Raw genomic sequence first — 21,231 nt, 5'->3', positions numbered from 1 at the left:
TCAGTAATTATTTCAGTTGAGGCCTTAGGTCTCCTAATACTCCGCATTACCATACTCAAGTATTGTTTCCTAGTACGATCACACATGAATTAATGTAGCTTTATTCAACAGCAGCTATATTTCAGGGAAGGAAACCAAAATTGAGATGCTCATTTTGAGCATGTACATGACTATAAATTGTGTTTTTTATACCGGTACTAAAAACTCATATTGCTGATCTCATTCAGTCTTTGATTTTGTGAACAGCTGCAGGCTCTTGATAATGACCCAAGAGCGTTATCAGACACTAGGGGAATAGTTGTACAACTTCCAGTCCCTTTCTTCTGTAATGCTGATAGGCGAGAACATGAAAATCAAATGTTCTGCTGATGTATAACCAAATTAGAAAATTGTCCACTTAATAGGCTCTCCTATTGTGTATTATTCAGTGGAGATAGTTTGAAATTACACTGACCTGTACCGGGGGATTGACTGTACTGAAATTCCCAGATGACAGTTCATCAGGATCCCCTGCTGGGAATTGAACACACTGCTTAACAATACAATGTGTTTCAAAGTTTCACTCATAAGGAAGCCAGAAAACTAGAAGAAAATACATCAGTGTGAAGCTGTCTCTGCAGTATCTCCCAAGAAACAATAGACAAGAAAGAATGGCTTATAATGAGTATTTGGGGTCTCGCAACTGCTAAGAGGACTCTTTGTGTTGTAGGTATTGTTGCATGACACTCTTTACAGTTGTAAGCAGCCTGGCGTGGGACTGGGAGTCAGAAAGTCATGGGTTCTAATCCTGACTCTGCCACTTGTCTGCTGTGAGACCTTGGACAAGTCGTTTCACTTTCCTGTGCCTCAGTTACCTCATCTGTGAAATGAGGTTTGAGACTGTGAGCCCCACGTGGGAGAGGGACTATGTCCAACCCAATTTGGTTGTATCCACCCCAGTGGTTAGTACAGTGTCTGGCACACAGTAGGTGCTGAATAAATACCACAATTAGTATTATTGTGACCTACACAGGAGTCTAGTGGCCTGAAGTAGAAGGACTGGAAAATGGGAACCTTGTGGTTCCATTATCACTGTATTAGCCTTGGAAAATCACTGAAGAAGCTTTTCACATCTTATAGTTTCTGTTTTGTTATGATGTGTGCGATGGCAAATAGTAATTGTGCCAGCATAAGTCAGATGCAGTAAATCCGAAACACTAAATCATATGGCCCAGGAAAGTGTGATCTGATATTTGGGGACGTGAAATGAGATTCATATCAATGCATTGTTGCAGGCTTCTATGATGTGTAGTTCTACAAAGGTGATGTTATCATATTTCTCTAAAATAGGGTTCTTTTTACATTATGTTTGTTGAGCTTAATCTTAATTTATGGTTGAACTGCACTGTGTTACGGTTAATAAAGATTAAAGGAATTCATCTGTGAGGTCTTTTTGTAATAGAGAAAATTTAGATTAGGTTACGATTTCAAAACCTCTGATTATTAGATAACCTTATTGAAGGTTTCCTTTAACCATTCATTATTTAGATTTATATTAAGTATTATTTAAAATACTTGCATGTGACTTTTAGGATCTGTCATCATTCCTTCCCCCCTACCCCCCACTAAACACACACACACACACACACACACACACACACACACACACACACACAAACACACCCTTTCTTCCAGTGATTCTATGGAAAAGGAACTATAAAAAGTGAATGTAGTGTTTGGCATCGTTTCCAAAGATACATCAATTTTTGAATGAAATATATTCTAAAAGTGACAGGATACATTGTTTCCCTTCATTTATGTTTAAATACCAGTTTTAAAAACCAAACTGTGGTTTCATCTTTTTGAAATCAATTGTTTATGAGATACTTTGTGGGAAACTTTTGAAGATATAACGGTGCTTCTTTTGTAGAGCACTGGAAGCAAAAAATTGTGTTTACTGTTTTTAGAACAAAACTATTTGGAACATTAAATATCAAATTTTCTAGTTTGTTCCACTATGTAAATTACAACCTTCTGATTAGGCATTATGATGGTACAGTTAAAATGCCATCTAGAATTTCATTTCAGTATGACGGTTTCAATCATCTAAGTGTAATCTCTCTAAATTGATCCAATAACATATTTTATGAATGGATAAGCTATTAAACCACTAAAATACAATAGCTATTACTCATTTTAAACAAACCAGAGAAAACAGCTTCTTATTTGCCATATGTTCAAATGCTGCAGTAAAAGAAAGACATAACAGTAGGGCATTGAAATACCCGGTCTTGTGGGAGAAAAAAAAATCAACTAAATTAAATATCCATTAATCTGGTTCTTTAAATATCATAAACAAAAGTATCAGAATATGTTACAAAAGACAGAGGAGAAGTTTTCAAAGGATATGATTGGTTGCTGGGTCATCCTGTCCCTCCGTCATCCTTAATTGGCTCTGGGTAGGGTTGAAATCCCATAAACAGGGTGACATGTATTGCATTCTTAGCTACTCCTTTGCTCTGACTCCGAGATATTAGATTTGGAGAACTGGAACACTGAGAAGTCTGCCAAGGACTTGCTTCATTTTGTGGATATCCTGCATGACCGGATAGGTCCGTGAACAGCAGATATGAGTTTGTATGCAAGAAGGGTAACTCTGCCTGCTATAACGCCAATAGTTCTTCAGAAAAGGGTAGGACACTTCCTTCTCCCTTTCCCTTCCTCATATTTTCAGCTAAAAATTCTGAATAATGAAGGGTACTTTATCTATATAACTTGGGGAAAAAAATAATGCACTGAGTTCCAGAATAAGTACCAGAATAAGTTATTTTGACTTGTGTAGAAAAAAGAAAATGTTCTATGCAAACATTCAGGTATGGACAGATTTTTTATGGCACAGAAGCTACCATAGAGGAGCAACAGTGCTTCTATTCAGGTAATTGCATAATGTTGTGAAGCAGTGTGTTAAGAACATTTATTCCTTTATATCTTGTTTTTGTAATGTCATTCTGCAAAGAAGCACTTTGTTTTCTTGTGTCATGATATTTTTGTTGGCATTGCTAAATAGCAGTAATTGAATATTTGGCTGCTTTATCATCTAGCCAGAAGTGCAGCTATGCAACTTGCTTGGACCATTACTGCCTGGTCTATTTAAAATGAAATTTCAGTTTGTGGAAATTCAGGTCTTAACTGTGTAAAACACATTCCTAACCCAATAAAGAAATATTTTTGTTTCCTGGAAAGTTTTAAAGATTTGTGACAGTGCAGTATTTAATTGTGCTTTTTAGTGAATGAATGATTTAATCTACCCAAAATAATGAACTCAACGTGAATGTATGTACTATTTACTCTCCCATTCTTGCAAATATATAGGCTGATGAGGGGAGGAACTCTTTGAAGGACCATTCCATAGAAACTAAGCATATAATCAGCAGCCTAAGGTTGTGTCCTTTCTTGTATCCATAGGTATTCATGATTTAATTAAATGTTTGTTTTCTGATGGTTAATATAGGTAATGGCAGCTCATTCTGCTCTTGTCTTAATTTAAGAACAATTAAGTGCTAAATATAATTTTATAAAACTAGCTATTAGGTAAAACTTTATTTTACTATAGCAAAAACTGAGCTCTTTATTACTCTATATGCTTAGACACCAAGGACTGGATTTGGAAATAGTCTGATAGTCTCATTTAAACTTAATCCTGGGCACAGTTTCATCATTTTTTTTCTTATGAAGTTCAATGGTCATTGTGAAAAGTTTTATTCTAAAGCCATACCTTTATTATTCAACCTGTATTTAATGCAGTAGAGCACTGGAAACAATGCTGTAGGTTACCTGTCTTTAGAAAAAATAAATATTTTGAACATTAAGCATACTACATTTCATCATTTTAGTGTGTATATGGAAATCTAAATAGGAGAAAATTTTGGATTTATCTTTAGCTGTCTGGATTTAGATGGCAGAGCTTGAAATAGTTCTTATTGTATGTTATTTCTTTTTGTACTATGCAAATTTAATAATGCAAAGTTGCAGCATATGTTTTTGTTTTATTTGAAGTGTTTGATTTTTTAAGAAGTGATTTCAAAATATTAGTGAAATGTTGTATTATTTTTGAGGTCTCTAAAGAGCAAAGTGTTGGGGAAAGTAATATAAATAAAGCTTGAAAGCTTATTCGAGCCACAAGTAGCAATTCACATTAAAATGCATAAGATATCATTATGAAAATAATTGTGTTTACTACTGAGTGAGATCTGAACAGTTCACAGAGCATTCTGGAGTTATATCAACCTCGATCATCACTCCTTTAAAATTTGACTTTTCTTTTAAATAAATGAAAGTAAATTTTCATAAATATTTTCAAATCTCCTGTTACTAAAAGAATATAGTGTGGTTAATGTACCCTTGCACTTTAACTCTAGTGGGTTTGGCTTGGGCTATTCTGCTATTCCACACCTCTCATTTTAAGGATTAAGTTTTTCTTTGTTAAATGTGGTAAATCTATTCATTAATTCCTTCTCCTCTCCATTAGATCAGAGCTTACAGTTAAAGAAGCAGGAGTTTTGAGATATACCAACTATTCCCAGCTACTAGCATTCAACTTAGTGCATATAATAATTATTACATTATTTATAAAGTGTTTCCTAATTGCCAAAGCACTGTACTGAGATCAGGGGGTTGATGAAAAGTGATCAAATTAGGTGCAGAGATCTTTCCACAGTCAATGGAAAGAGCACTGGCAGGAGTCCGAGGACCTGACTTCTAATTCTGGCTCTGCCACTTGACTGCTGTGTGACCTTGGGTAAGTCATTTAACTTCTCTGGACCTCAGTTACCTCATCTTTAAAATGGAAATTAAGACTGTAAGCCCTATGTGGGATAGGTTCTGTGTTCAAACTGATTATTTTGTGTCTACCCCCCAGTGCTTAGTAGAATGACTGGCACATAGTAAGCATTTAACACATGCCATAAAAACTAAACTAAACAGGTAGTGAGAACAGGTATCTTATCTCCATTTTACAGATGAGGAAGCTGAAACCCAGTTAAATAATTTGCTCAAGGTCACACAGTAATCCAGTAGTAGAGTTGACAACAGAACTCAGATCTCTTGGTTCCGATTGAATGTTGTTTTCCACTAGGCCACACTGCCTCCCTATGAATTTGTATCCAGGCTAGATTTTAATAGTTGCCTTTAAGTGCAAGACTTCTCAGCCCAAATGTCAATGTACGTGGGTGTATAAAGTGAAAGGAATTTTTTGTCCATACTCTCCCCACCTTCGTTTTGCTACTGTTGAACTGCCAGTCTGAATTTGAAATAAACTGGTCATTCAGTAGTTAATGATGAGGGGAAAGTATTGGAATTTAAAAAGAAATATGATATGGAGAACTTTGGTCTTGGAAGATCATCAAAGCTATTTAACCCATAAAAACCTTTCTTTTTTGCAACTTCATCCTCGGCTGTGACCATCATCGCCTACTTCTCGCCTGTCCCGCCATCGACCCCTGGCCCACGTCATCCCCCGGGCCTGGAATGGCCTCCCTCTGCCCATCCACCAAGCTAGCTCTCTTCCTCCCTTCAAGGCCCTACTGAGAGCTCACCTCCTCAAGGAGGCCTTCCCAGACTGAGCCCCTTCCTTCCTCTCCCCCTCATCCCCCTCTCCATCCCCCCCCATCTTACCTCCTTCCCTTCCCCACGGCACCTGTATATATGTATATATGTTTGTACATATTTATTACTCTATTTATTTTACTTGTACATATCTATTCTATTTATTTTGTTTTGTTAGTATGTTTGGTTTTGTTCTCTGTCTCCCCCTTTTAGACTGTGAGCACATTGTTGGGTAGGGACTGTCTCTATATGTTGCCAACTTGTACTTCCCAAGCGCTTAGTACAGTGCTCTGCACACAGTAAGCGCTCAATAAATACGATTGATTGATTGATTGATTGACAACAACCTCTAAAATTTGCATTACCTCCTAAAAAATTCACTACCAAACTGAACAACGTGCTCATTCAGTTTAATGAATGCTTAAAAGATCCTTTGCTTCATTTGGAAAGTTCCTCCAAGAAAGGTTTGTTATTTTGTACATTTTATAGGTGAGGATACCGAAGGGCAGAGTAGCAGATAATATGCCATGGTCACCAAAGAGTGAGGGGGAGATCTGTAAATAGCATCCATGTTTTGCAACTTCAGTTCTCTTTCCAACTTCAATTTTAGATGATCTTGTCTCTAATACTACTAGTTTTTTCAAGTACCCTTCTCTGACCCTGTAAGCCACAACTATTTATTTTCTAGTGATGTGAAACCCAATTTGTGTTTATGACTGTAATGATTCTCACATTAGTCTAGGCTCAGGCAAATGGACACAACTGTCCAAATGAAATTTGCTGATTTTATTTTAAGGGGTTGTGAACGCTCTGCAAAAAGACATGTAGTCATTGCCTTTGAGCTTAAAAATTTCCACATGCCCCTCACCGCTTTGTATATTTGTTTTCCATCTGAACAGTGAAGGTGTGAAGTTTAAACCTTCCTGCTAGATTGTAAGTACTTTGAGGGCCAGGTTGGTGACTTATCTTCAGTTTTACTCCCCCAAGCATTCATTATAGTGCTCTGCAGATAGTGATGGAGTCTCCCACCTCGAGTGACGGACGAACGTCTCCGACCTGAAACTTTGGGACCCAGAACCTGTGGAAAGGAATTTATTGCAGTGCTGGCTGTTTGTGCAGTGCCCCTCACACTCTCTTTTCTTGGCTGTTACGATACCCCAGGAGCAGGGCTAACTGGCAGGGATTCAGGCCGTTGATGTGCCTGTGAACTTTCTTATGTGCAGGACCAATTTATGTCTAAAGTGACCCCTCATTCTGTCAGTGCTGTACCTTAGCACCATGACCTGGAAGGTGGTTGCCAAGGTAGGCTTAGAACCTGACCCCAGAATCCTTTCTCTGAGCCCTGGAAACTACTGTTGAGTGAGAACAGTATGGGTATTTAAAAGGAGTTCAGTATGACTGGCCAGTTATAGACAGTGAACGCATTAGAAAGAAAAAAATAATCCAATTAAAATTAGTGGGCACCTGTACAACCTGAAGAAATATACACCAAACTTCACACCCTAATCCCTGTTAGCTAGGAGATATAACGCAGGGGAATCATGTTTCCCTAGAAGCCCCTCCTTGTCCTGAGCTAAATCAGTGAAAGAACATAAGCATAAAGAGAGAGGTGACTTGCCCTTCTTGCTGCCCTTATGCTTCCAGGTCTTGAATCTGGCGGATTCATATGACGTACATGTAAAAGCGCTCATGCTAAGGTTGGGCAATGAGCTGTCTTCTTTTCCAGCCCTTGCCTTTCCAGTTTGCCTTGAAGCTGGTATATACTGGAGCATTCTGCCTATGCCACCGTCTTGTAGGGTATCAGATGTTAGAGCATCCATTATCCCCAGGGGGTGAATTTTTCAGGTTAAAACCTCCCTTAATTTATGAGGTAATGATCATAGATTATCATGGAGCTAAAATTGGGTCTTTTTTTTTTTTAGATGTTAAGGTAAAGCAGCAGAGAAGCAGTGTGGCTTAGTGGAAGTCAGAGGGACCTGGGTTCTAATCCTGCCTCCACCACTTGTTTGCTGTGTGACCTTGGAAAAGTCACTTCACTTCTCTGAGCTTCAGTTACCTCATCTGTAAAACGGGGATTAAGAGTATTAGCCCAGTGTAGGATAGTGACTATGAACAACCTGATACACTTGTAACTGTCCCAGTGCTTAGAACAGTGTGTGGCACATAGTAATCACTTAGCAAGTACCATAATTATTATAAATTATTATTATTCTTCAAGTTTTCTTTATATTTTTGAAAAATGGATTCCCTAGGCGCTCCAGGCACAGGGAGCCGTGCAAAGGAGGTAACGGCACTGAAGTCACTTATTTGAATAACTTTAGACTTCCTTACAACTTAATTTATAAGCCTTTATTATGATTTTATTTATTTAGACTGCATTATGAGTCTATGTATTTACTTGAACTCTGTGGGTTTTATCTAATTAAACTACAATTATGCAAACATGATATTTATTGCACCAGTGGGATATTTAAGCTCCCTCTGGTGGTCGTTTGTCTCAAAATTTATCAGTCATGTTATACTAAATGTCATCTCTTTCTATGGAATATGTCTTTTCATATTTCTGAGCCTATCTTCCTAATGAAGATGGAATTTTGTTACTCCAGAAAATACCGTATCAAAAGTTAAAATTAACGAGAATTTCATTCCATTATTGGAATTTCAAATATAGGGAAATGACAGGAATGCCTTCTAGGCTGTGAGCCCACTGTTGGGTAGGGACCGTCTCTATATGTTGCCAACTTGTACTTCCCAAGCGCTTAGTACAGTGCTCTGCAAACAGTAAGCGCTCAATAAATATGATTGATTGATTGATTGATTGATTTTGGCTCATGTAAGAACCAGCTGTTATTTTTAATTGTGAAGCCAAATTAAAAAGGCATACCTGTCAGATTCTCCCATTGCCTAAATTGTGTCCTAGGAGCATTATAGGCAAAATTGGAGTCTATTATATGAAGTTTTTCATAATTCAGCGTAACATTTACAATTGAGGAGCAGATATGGTAGCCTAATGGTAGCACAAATGTAACGAGACTCTCGCTTGTAATGCCCTTGAGAGCCCTGGGCTAAGGAGCTTAGAAGAATACAGAAGAAACTAAACACAGGCTCCCTGCCCTCTAGGAGCATATAATTTTATGGGAAATAGAGATGAAAATTATTTAAAAAGAGTGTGAGCAGGAGGAAAAGTAAAAATCAAATAGGTGTATAGGTGTATAGCATTGTGAATGTCAGAATGAAGTACAGTGAGTAATTGAATGCCCAACTGAATTTATACAAGTGTTGAGGATGGACAGTTGATGCTTTTTCTTCCAATCATATTGCAGCTTTTTTTCTGTCCATACTCCATTTTACAATTTCTCCATTTTGTCAGGATTGTTTAAAGTTCCATTTCCATCATGCAGGATGCTTGCTTCCCTCTCCAACTTGGCTGCTTCTGCCAAACACCCTGATATAGCATCTGACTCATTGATTAAAATATTAAATTACACTGGGTCTGGGCTGTCAGTTATAGAACATTATTAGTTTTTGTATTTTTGTATTTTTATTTCTTCTTTCAAACCTGTTTTTTCATGATTCCACATCGCTAGATAATAGCTACAGTTTCTGTGGGATTTTTGAATGGGAATTGAACCTATATTGCTGTGGTGGGGTACTTTGATTTTCTCCATGACCCTGACTGAGACATTTTCAAATAGTGCGATACAAGAGGGTGAAACTAAATTGAAGTTCCTGTTAAGTGAATAATTGAACATACTTTAATTGAGCACACATACAAATCAGTCAAGGAGAGAAGGAGAGAGACAGAGAGAACATCTACTATCTCTCTTTTTTGAAAGCTTTGGTTGAATTCCTGACTCAGCAGTTTTGAGATTCCTATTGCTCAGACTCCCTTCTTCCCAAAAGGTTACAATTCCCAAAAGATACTGTAAAATGTAGTGCTTTAGGATGCTAAGTAATGAGACCCTAGGAAGAACAAGATAACTGAGATAGATGTCCTACCCTTCAGTCGCTTTGGTCACAGTTTCACCTCTCAAGCCTGAATATTTATACAATATGAAAGAGCACATGTTTCATATGCACTCTACTGGATGATTCATCTCTCTTTCCAGTTATCCAGTCATTAGATTCATTTAGAGCCTTACTAGGTATGTCAACTCAGTCAGAATCAGTTGTTAAATTTTATAAATATTGCATTATATTCAGATGTCGGCATATTTACAATTAAAATATATCACAAAGGTACTATTTACAATTAAATCGTTAACATAAATTTCACTAAATTCATAATTGGCATTCATTTACAACTTTTAGTGATCTCTGCTGATTTAGCATAACAGTGCAGTCTGAAAGGCCACAGAACAGTGCATGCAGGAAATGTCACCATTTATTGTTGTATTTTCCTTTCCCAAGTGCTTAATACAGTGCTCTGCATACAGTAAGCACTTAATAAAATACAATTGAATGAATGAATGAACAGTGCTGTGATTGCTAATCTTTGACTCCCTTTACATTGGAAAGATTTCTGGGAAACCACTGCTGCTTGGTTCCTCCAATTAAAAGATTGCTTTACAATGGCCTAACATGGAAAGTAAAGAGCAAAGGCCTGGGATTCAGAGGACCTGAGTTCTCATCCTGGCTCTGCCACTTATCCGCTGTGTGACCTTGGATAAGTCATTTAACTTCTCCATGCCTCAAATACCGCATCTGTAAAATGGAGATCAAGACTGAGCCCCAGGTGGGACATGGATGGTGTCCAACCTGACTAGCTCATTTCTGCTCTGGCATTTAGTTCAGTATCAGGACCAAAGTAAGTGCTTAACAAATACCATTATAAAACAAAACAAACAAAAAATTGTTGTTTGTTGCCTGTGTCCCTTGTCAAAAGCAAATATTGTCAGTAGTGGTATTATCAGGATGAGCATTCGGCAATTCAATCCAACAGAAATAGTTGCAAAACTACTATTTTCCTAGGAATTTGCTCCATCTTGTTTCAGTGCCGTAAATGTGTGGTCTTCCTGATACACTGTCTTCCTTAGTAATGTCAGTTTACAAGTATGGTAGTTAAGACTTTTGATTGTCTCTGGACTGGGAATTATCTTTTATACTTTTTGCATGAAGAAACACAGGTTCGATGTCTGCCAGTTTATAAATTATTGAGTGATCTGAGTAATTGTCTAGGGTAAAAAAAATCTTCCCTTTCTCAGTTCAGTTTCAAGGAAATCTGATCACCTCTGACCTTTCTCATTAATCTTATATAGAAAAGATATGCCTCTGGTATTGGAAAACAGCTAGGATTTTTAATTTTTGTCATCAATACTATTTTAAATATTCTGATAATTCAGCACAAATAAGAACTACAAACTTATTCTTTGGTATATACTCTCTCTCCTTAATGTTAAAGTATTTAAGTTAGATATCAACTTGAAGCAAATCCTGTTTTACTGGCATTGAAATTGCTACTTTTTAGTCAAGTCTTCATTTTTTTAGGCCAAATTACACTGAGCTTCCCTTGATTGTACCCCAACCTTCAACATTCCAGTAATTATGTCCTTGGCCTCACCACTCACTTTCCAACAACAAATGTGTTGCAATTGGAATCTGTCAATCCAGCCATTGGAGCACTTATGTTATATCACCCAGGCAATCTAGCAGTTCTCCAGCCTTACTTACTAAAGGAGAACCACAAGTTAGACATTTCTCATTTCCTCATGTCTTGAAACAGTCTTGACAGTGTTTTGTCAATGATGGTCAGTTCAGGCTTTTGTCGATACTTGGTTTTAGAACCTTTATATTTAAAAAATGGATGATTTCATATCCCATTGCTGATTGCTTTTTCTTCCCAAGCCAAATAGCCTCTGAGCCAGCTACAGACTTCCTAAGAATACCGTGAATTTGATCGAGTCCCTTCAAGAACTGGATCCACATTCAGGGCTCGGACTGTCTCATGCAAGTGCTACCAAGTTATCTTCATTTCCCTCCCTCAGGCTATGCTTCCCTGTCTAGTGGCACTGTGAAAATTTAGCAAGAGTTTAGGGTACTGAGGTTTCTTTCTAGGTTGTACAGTGAACATAGGCCTCTATCCATTGTTCTTTGAAAGTGGTCAAACAGAATTTATTATGGTATTTGTTGTTATATGCCAAGCAGTGTACTAAGCACTGGGGTAGATCCAAACACCTTGTCCTGCATAGGGATCACAGTCTTAATCTCCATTTTACAGATGAGATAATGGAAGCACAGAGACATTGAGTGACTGGCCCAAGGTCATACAGCAGACAAGTGGAAGAGCCAGGATTAGAACCCAGGTCGTTCTGACTTCCAGGCTGATGCTCTATCCACTGGGCCATGCTGCTTCTTTAAGGAATGGAGGAACTGATTACAATCAATTCCTTCATACAAACTCTTGATTGCAAAGTCTCAGGAATGAGGCTAAAAGTCATTTTTGATAGAAGACTCCATCTTAAGTGATTCCCCAAATACTGTCCCCTCAGACGATTTTCCAGCTTCACACAAACTCTACAAACAGATAAATACTGTAAATTTGAGGGACTGCATAATTCAATGTTCATGTCCATTCAGAACCACGCTACATCTAAAATAATTCTATTCCATAAGGACAGGATTTTAGGTACCATACCCTTTTAGTCAATCAATCAATGGTATTTATTAAGCATTAACTGTGGTGAAGAGCACTGTATTATGTGTTTAGTACTTATTTCCCAAGTAATAGCTGTGGATGATTCTTTTCATCTTTTTCTACAGTATTTTGTCCCGTCATGTTCAGTGTACCTTTCACTATTTTTTTACTCCACTTATCTAAGTTGTAGAGCAAGCCAGGAGAGTAAGTTAGGAGGTGTGTAAACATATGTTGATAAGCTATGTCAATTAAGTGGCATAAGCCCAGCACAAATTCAACCAGGACACCTACTTTTTGTTTGCTTTTTGATTCTTTGTAGTCAGATAACATATGTTACTAACCAAATATTGTTCTGAACACCCTGGTGAAGCACTCCAAAAGTCAAGGCCATTTGTTTAGATCAATTTAGTGTTACTGTGGCTTCATTCAGTCATATTTATTAAGTGCTTACTGTGTGCAGAACACACAGAGACTTAATATTGTGGTGTTCATTACTGTGTTAATTTTCATGCGCTGGTTTTAAATAAACAGGCTCTTACGCAGCCAGGAGTGTCCTGAATGTTATCAAGCTCCAGTCCTTTAGTGAAATAAGGGGAGTTCTTCTTTAGGTGGTTTTTTTTTTTCCCTCATGGCAAATCAGTTGTATGAATGTTAGTCTTCCTACATGAGTTTTGTTTTATAAAGCAATCTGACTCACTGAACTGGGAGTTTATAATCTCCTTCTTTTATTCAATAAAATGATTACATAAAAATTCAATCTTTTCAACTTTCAGTGTGTAGAGGAAATGAGACACCACAGTTCAGCTCTAATGATTTTTTTTAACGAGGAATGGTATTAGGTTCAAACTACAAAAGCCTTTAATTCATTTTTAAACCTGTCCTGGTCATTATTATTTATCAACTTGTACTTCCCAAGCACTTAGTACAGTGCTCTGCACACAGTAAGTGCTCAATAAATACGATTGATTGATTGATTGAATGAATGAATGAATCTATTTGAAGACTTCACCTTTGTAATCAATGAAGATTACATCCATTCACAGTTTCAATAAATAGAAATCATTTTTGAACGTAAATGCACAAACTATGACTATGTTCATAATGATGCTGGTTATTGTTGAGATCTTGGGTTGTCTGGCTGTATAGCTAAGACTAACAATCACTTTCACATGAAATGCATGTGAGTATTGTCTTTTGCTGTGCCATTCATTCATTCAATCATATTTATTAAGCGCTTACTGTGTGCAGAGCATTGTACTAAGTGCTTGGGAAGTACAAGTTGGCAACATATAGAGGCGGTCCCTACCCAACAATGGGCTCACAGTCTAGAAGACTGTACATCCCAGTTACTGTGCAGAGGGCATGGAACAGTTTTCTATTCTTCTCTTGCTGACATGATCTCCTTGGAGTCTCTGCTGTAGATGTCATTCCATTTCTAATTGCTGCATGCTATGCCGATCTGTCTATATTCACTGTGCCCTATCTGTTCAGAGCCATGTTTGATTGCCTCAGGTTTTGTTTCATAGTTCCTGTCTTCTAGACTGTGAGCCCGTTGTGGGCAGGGATTGTCTCTCTTTGTTGCTGAATTGTACTCTCCAAGTGCTTAGTACAGTACTCTGCTTTGGCCTGGAATCGAACCCGCCTCCCCTGCTTGGAAGGCAGCTATGCTAACCACTATACCACCAACACAGTTGGTGGAGTAGAGAAGCAGAGTGGCTTATTGGAAAGAGTGTGGGCTTGGGAGTCAGAGGTCATGGGTTCTAATCCTAGCTCCTCCACTTATCAGCTATGTGACTTTGGGCAAGTCACTTAACTTCTCTGTGCCTCAATTACCTCATCTGAATAATGGGGATTAAGGCTGTGAGCCCCATGCGGGACAACCTGATTACCTTGTATCTCCCCCAGCACTTAGAACAGTGCTTGGCACATAGTAAGTGCTTAACAAATACCAAAATTATTATTACTCTACATACAGTAAGTGCTCAATAAATATGACTGAATGAATGAATTTAATGGGCACTCAGTAAATACTACTGGTAAATTGACTGATTGGAAATGACTATCTGTGTGTCAGAATAACATAAACAGCCCTACGAATTATAGTTGCATCCAAAACTAAAGGTCTTGGCAGGGAACAAAGAAGCTGAAAAAGTGAGTATGTATAAAGAAACATGAAAGGAGAACACAGTGTTCATAATCTGCAAACTAAGTGAATTGGAATGTGGATTCAGAAAAATCTCCATTTAACTCTTCTAATATTTCTCCATGAACAGACAAAGCACATGAGTAGGGATTCTTGCTTTGCTTGTTTCATAGATGACAAAAGTGAAAGAAAGACTTCCAAGTACGGAACCACTCTTTCTCCAACATGGATAATGGTTATTTTCAGATGAGTAGAGAAGAATGTAGATTTTATTTATTTTAGCATTTGCAGCACTGGAAACAGGTCCGGATAGACAGACTAGCGTGATGAAGTTGAATTCTGGGGAAACCCAACTGGTTTCAGTAATCATGCCATTCAACTCAAAGCTGCACTTGTCCTTTTCCCCCCTCTCCCCTCCTCTCCTCTCATCTTCTCCTTCCCTTTTTCGCTCTTCATGTCTTTTCTCTTTCTCTTGGCTCTCAGATAAACCTTAAGCCTCACCACACCTGCTTGTAAAATTAGATTCCTAGGCCTCAGTTCTGAGTATCTTTGAGTCTCCCTGCCTAGACTATAAGTTTGTTGTGGGAAGAGAACATATTTACTAACTCTGTTGTATTGTACTTTCTCAAGTACCTAGTACAGTGTTTTGCGCACAGTAAGTGTTCAATTAATACTTCGGATTCATTGATCTGGTAGGAAAGCAAACTAACACAAAAAACTAGTGGGCTGGTAAATTTAAATGTTTTTTTCTAAACAGCTGCTACATCTAGATATGATAGGGAAAACAGAGAATATTTTCTAAACCACTTGTTCCTTTTGTCTTTCATAAAATCCCACACTATCAAGAAATTTCTACTCACTAATCCCTGTGGATTATATAGTTAGTAGATTTAAATATCAGTGAATCAATGAATAAAGTTGTTTAAATTTCTGTTCAAATTCAGAAGATTGAGATCTTGTTTTACCAGTTCTTTGTGTTATTCAAGACGTATTAGGCAAGTCCTCAGTGAGGATAATGGGTCATGATATTTAAAGTAACAGTACAGTATTGAATTTAACTTCATAGCAATTCTAGTTGTTAAAACTAAATCAAAATTATTAAGTAGGAAGGAAAATCATTTTGCTAATCCTGCCAGAGGAAAATGTGCTGGATAGATGCTGCCCATTCAGATTGAGTTATTCAGAAGTTTTATTACCAGTACACCCTGTAATTGATCATTCTGCTGATTCTTCCATTTTAAAGATTCAAAAAATATTTCTCATTGCTGTGGTACATGAGATGAAATCTCAACTCAGATGAGAAATTCGAAGCGAGATGAATGGAAAGTGATAATTGATCGAAGCCCATAATTTAAATATTTTGTGTTTATTCTCATTTCCAAAGTGCTTTTCTTTGCATATGGCTGAGTCAAATCACGTAAACCAGCAAGGTCCACAACATGTTGTAATGTGTCAGAGATTGCTAAAAAACTTTTTTTTTAAGATTGTTTGAAAGGTGAGAAGATGATGGCCTTAGTGTCAATTAGTGAACAGTTTCCTTATTTGTCTACCCTTTATTACTGGCAACCTACTCTTAGCACATAATCACTTTCTTTCGAAGATATAGGGCAAATCATAAGTAGTAAATATGGACTTTGGTATTTTTTTCCTTCTTTGGAGATAGTTTCATTATAGTCCTTCCTAGATTCCTCCAGCACTCTCCAAACTTAAAGTCCTGTGGTAAGATCCAGTTGGGTTGAAGAATTAAGGACTTATTAGCTAAACTGAACAGACTACAATGATGGATAAAATTATACGATATTCTCAAGGAAGAGATTACAAAGTAACATATTGCACAAGAAACAGTTTGACAGCATGGATGGATTAAAACTTCTAAATATTGCGTAGGGTTGGGTATCATCCATTTTATATAAAAGACAGTTCTGTGGGTGGTATAATTTACAACCAACTGAAATAAGTCTTCGGAGAGGAGTTTGATTGGTACTTACCTTAGCGATTTGACTTTTTTTCCTCTTCTGCTTCTCAGGTGATTAAAGTATACAGTGAAGATGACACCAGCAGAGCTTTAGAAGTCCCAAGTGATATAACAGCCAGGGATGTCTGCCAGTTGTTAATCCTGAAGAACCATTATATTGATGACCACAGCTGGACACTGTTTGAATACCTTCCTCACATGGGTTTAGGTAAGGATACAGTGTCATGACTACTCTTTTATCTTACGAACAGCTTATACACATCATTTCTTAACTGCTGTGGGAAAATACTTTTCCTTAAGGCACATAGAAAAATGAAGTTTGCATTATTTTATGTGACATAAATTTTACAACCCCTCTATCTTCAGGCCTGCTTCATTCATTTGTCTTTTCAGAGTCAGAGAAAAATTTGTCCACTTCCCCCTCGTTGGGCCAGATGAGATGATGACATTGTGCTGCTCATATGATGAATCAGTCAATCCATCGACTATTGAGCACTTGGGAGAACAAAAATAACAATATAACAGAGTTGGTAGACACATTCACTGCCCTCAAGGAGCTTTCAGTCTGGGAACTCAGCATAAAATATTGGCATCATGTAGAATTCCAACCAAACCTATAATTTTTCTTCAGAGAATCCCCGGCCACTCCCCTTGCTCTGGCAGAGCCTTTGGTTTCCATTTCCAGGACTTTTTTCATGCAGGAGCTGCTTCTGACATGGACACAGGGAGACTGGGCAGTCACCATATGAAGCCTGCCCTGCCCCTCTACCTAATCTTAGGTTTCCAAACCAATCAGGAATGACTATTTGAAGAAAAAAACTGGCAATCGATTTTGAATGTAGAAACAAACTGGACGGTAAACAGTCTATCCAAACTTGGCAGAGTAGGTTGGGATATGATAAAAAAGCAAATCTCTGAATAATTTTCTAGAGTAAACGTCTTCTCATCCTTTCCTTCACCAATGTGACACATACCCAGAAATTGTGATTTTACCACATTGAGCTATAACAAAGCTGCCAGGTCAAAGTTTCTTTTAAATTACTGTGAAAAATCAAGAGAAACCTATCTCTGCTGCTGCCACCTGTGCTCTTTTAGAAATGATGTTTAGTGGTGGTGATCCCCTGGTGTGCAAACTCTTTGAGTTTGAAGATTTCTGTTTTTACAAGATGTAGTCGCAGATGATTTCCTTCAGCTTCACTTCAGGTTAGCCTTATGACCAGGAAATTCCTAGGAGAATTCAGAAGGAACATTTATTACCTCACTGAAGTGTCCTATTCCTGCTTCTGATGCACTCCAACTCAAAACCCAAAACATAGCTGCCCCGTTTGCAGCAAATTTCATAAAGGCACGAAAGTCTTCCAATTACACAGTCAGCCTGTAAAGTGAAAATTTGCCCTGGTGAAGACAACTTTAATCTCCCTTTAGTTTTCAATCAAGTGGTCCTGTAACCTTAGTGCCCCCTTCGAGTTCCAGCAATGAACGTTTTGTAGAACAATCAATTCTTTAGATGAACTCTTTAGTACAGTGCTCTGTGCACAGTAAGCGCTCAATAAATAACATGATTGATGAAATGTTCATTGGAGCTTTATTGTAACTGTAACTTGCTCGCTTCTTACCAATCCTGTATTGAGTATTAAAAGTATTTTCATACAGTACTGGCCATTGTAGGAAAATATAGTTTGAATGTTGTACTCTTAAATAATAATTATGGTGTTCGTTAAGTGCTTACTATGTTCCAAGCCCTCTTCTAAGCGCTAGTGTAGACAAAAGTTAGTCAGATTGTCCTATGTGGGGCTCACAGTCTGAATCTCCATTTTACAGATGAGGTAACTGAGGCACAGAGAAGTGAAATGATTTGCCCAAGGTCACACAGCAGACAAGTGAAAGAGCTGGAATTAAGACCCATGTCTTCTGATTCCCAATCCTATGTTTTTGCCACTAGGCCAGGCTGCTTCTAAATGCTACTGCTTCTAAATACACTGAGGAATTGTATTAGAAAATCATTGATATTCAGAGTATTTCTAATAAGGGGAAATTGTATCTTCTGTGGATATTTATAATGTTTTAGGTAGTTACTAACCGTATAAATTTTCCCTGATATACTGCATCTGAGACTACATCCCAGGTGACCCTCTATGGTCAAACTGTATGTGGTGGATGTGGCTTTCCTTGAACATTTCGCTTTTATTTTACTGAAAGTAAAATTTCACCCACTTGCATTTGCCTTAGATTTTAAAAAAACCTGTTGCTTATGTGTGAATTCATTGATATCTTCTGATCTTGTACTAAGTAATTATAGTCTTGAATATCACTCAGACTTTATATAGCCTATTTATAAGCCTAAATCTCTGTAAAATAACCTGCAGTTCTTTTGATAAACCTAGTTTATGTAAGCATAATATCCACTGGATGTCACTGTAGTTCCCCTTATATAGATTCCAGATTTTCCTCAGCAGTACAAAGGAGGTAAAGCTTCAATCTTGAAGAAGTCAACTGGAACTTAATGGGATCCATATTTGCTTTGCTCCAGTTTTGTTTCCTAATTGAAGTCTTAGTGCGAAACAGTGGCAATTAACACGCTATATCAACCATATACATTTAGACTGCCCAGGAGACATTATTGGAGGAATTAATTAATTGTATTGTAGTGGTTCTGAAATGGGCATCTGATACTTCCATGATAACTTCATCATATAATGATTGTAAGAGACAAAGTGAGTAACTGATTAATCTGTATAGTCGCCTCTCTAAACAGATAAACACGAACAAACGCAGGATATTTCCACTCAACTGCAGGGAGATGATGGATTTCAAATTGTCCATGACAATCACCCACCCTTCATAATTCTTCAGGACCCAGATAGAAGCCCAGATTTACACCACAAATCTGAAATTGCAGCAGACCACTGTCAACAGTGACCACTTGGCCAGTATGTCATGTAAGCAGCATATTTGAGGACCTAGGGAGGTTATGATAGGAGTTTTGCATTGAAGAAAAATAATGCAGAGTTTTAAACACCAAGCAGTTCCCTAGAAACAATAAGGCCAATCTTATAGGCACTGCTTTCTTTAAAAAAAAAAAAAAAACTCAACAGCAACAGTTTTGTTGCTGTCCTAGGTTAAGGAATCACCCAGAAATTGAACATTATTTTTGTGTTCTGCTTCTTCAATTTCTGTTTTGTTTGGTCAGGTTTTGAAAATGAAACCTGACAAATTTATGTGGTTTTCATCTGGCAAATGGGAATACAAGGACCATTTGTCTACTGGAGTTTCCTGTAACAAAGGTGCACAAAGAATTGTTTTTTGGGGGAATTGAGGTAAAAGCCACTTCTGTTTCTTCTCTTATCGACCGAGGAAAAGACCAAGGACTCAGGTTTCTATCTGAGCCCCATGCTGTACTTTCAGTAGATTCAGTGAAGAAACCCAGGCAGAAGGTCACAAGTGAAAACTTTTCAATTCCCAAACATTGAGGTTTTAAAAACTACTTTTAAGCTGAATTGGAAACTTCAGAACAAACTATGTTTTTTCAAAGAAGATCCTTTAAAAATTAAACATAAAACAGAACTATATGTAATTATGGGTTTCCAGAACTATTATTTTCTGTTACCTAAAACCACAGGGGAATATGCTGATCAGAATAATACTAAAGGAAGTCAATTAATTCCCAAGAAATTCTCAATGCTCATATATTCATACTTTTAATTTTCAATTGTATTAGATTACAAAGTAATGTTTTTCTTGTCTGTCCCCTCGTATAGAGTAAAATAAGTTGGTGATCTAATTTTTTTTTCCTACCTCACAGTCTTGAGTGTTAAAATTCAAAATGAATCTTAGTGTTTTCTGCCATCGTGTCCATTACCATCACAGTTTCTTTAAGGACACAGTCTTCTTTTATCCTTTTTAAATTTTAAAATCAACAAATTCCAAGTCACATATTTAAAAATAAGGTTTCTCTTCGTTTACCTCTCCCATGTAATAATAACAATTGTGATATTTGTTATGCTCCAAGCACTGCACTAAGCACTGGGGCAGTTACAAGATAATCAGGTTGGACACATGGTCTAAGTAGGAGGGAGAACAGGTATTGAATGTCCATTTTACAGATGAAGAAACTGAGGCACAGAGAAGTTAAAAATGACTTTGCCCAGGGGCATACAGCAAGTGATTGGCAGAGTCAGGATTCCCAGGTCCTCTGATTCTCAGGCTTCATATGCTCTTCCACTAAACAATACTGCTTTTAATGTTTCCCAGTTGCTCTCCGTAGAACCACCTCCTCAAAAGTTATTTTAAGCTCTATTAAAATATCTGAGAGATATTTTACAAAACAAGCTTTGTGGTCTGCCATTTCTGATCATCTTTGATCTTCTTCTTCCAGTTTACTTTCATCCGAACTCCCTAGCTAGTTGGAAAGCATATTTTACTTTTTCCTGTTCTGAAGACTGCCTCTATTGCTATAGCATCCCTGTTTAAGATTTTAAGCAATTACGGGTGTGAAATATTTATTAAATTGAATTTTATTAAGTTCAACTTTCTGGAATGTTAAAATAATTTTTGAGTGGATGAAACCCAAGCCTTATCGCGAGGTTATTGTAGGTCCTAAATGTGCTTCTCACTTGGCTGCAAGTATCACTTGTTTTGTTGTATTGTATTCTACAACTGCTGAAATGTAGCTTGTATATTTCTCCGCTTTTGTTTTCTGTTATTTCAATTCTCCCATTAACTAGGATAAATTATATAACACCTGTTGCACGCTAAGGTTGTTATTGAACCTTGTCTTGCCTATAGTTCCATTTGAATCCCATCTTTTTAAAATAAAAGGTTTTGGTTGAAAATCCTTCACAATCAGGTGAATGTAAACATAGCCCCCTGCCATGATTTTATGCTTATTACTCCTAG

General features: G+C 37.4%; 1 protein-coding gene across 3 annotated transcripts in view; it reads left to right on the top strand.

The window, feature by feature from the left end:
• The window catches only part of GRB14 (growth factor receptor bound protein 14), a 72,616-nt gene that overhangs the window by 22,954 nt on the left and 28,431 nt on the right, over positions 1 to 21,231 (top strand). For 2 of the 3 annotated variants that reach the window (XM_038751527.1, XM_038751525.1), the window contains exon 2: positions 16,387 to 16,543. In XM_038751527.1, coding sequence (XP_038607455.1) covers positions 16,387 to 16,543 — 157 coding nt within the window. Of the gene's footprint in view, positions 1 to 2,510; positions 2,672 to 16,386; positions 16,544 to 21,231 lie in introns of those variants that run through there. The other variant, XM_038751526.1, reaches the window with a different exon arrangement.

The sequence above is a fragment of the Tachyglossus aculeatus genome, chromosome 9 (genome assembly GCF_015852505.1).
Source record: "Tachyglossus aculeatus isolate mTacAcu1 chromosome 9, mTacAcu1.pri, whole genome shotgun sequence".
Taxonomy (NCBI): domain Eukaryota; kingdom Metazoa; phylum Chordata; class Mammalia; order Monotremata; family Tachyglossidae; genus Tachyglossus; species Tachyglossus aculeatus.
Note: the sequence above shows the minus strand (reverse complement) of the source record. Positions and strands in the feature narration are given on the sequence as shown.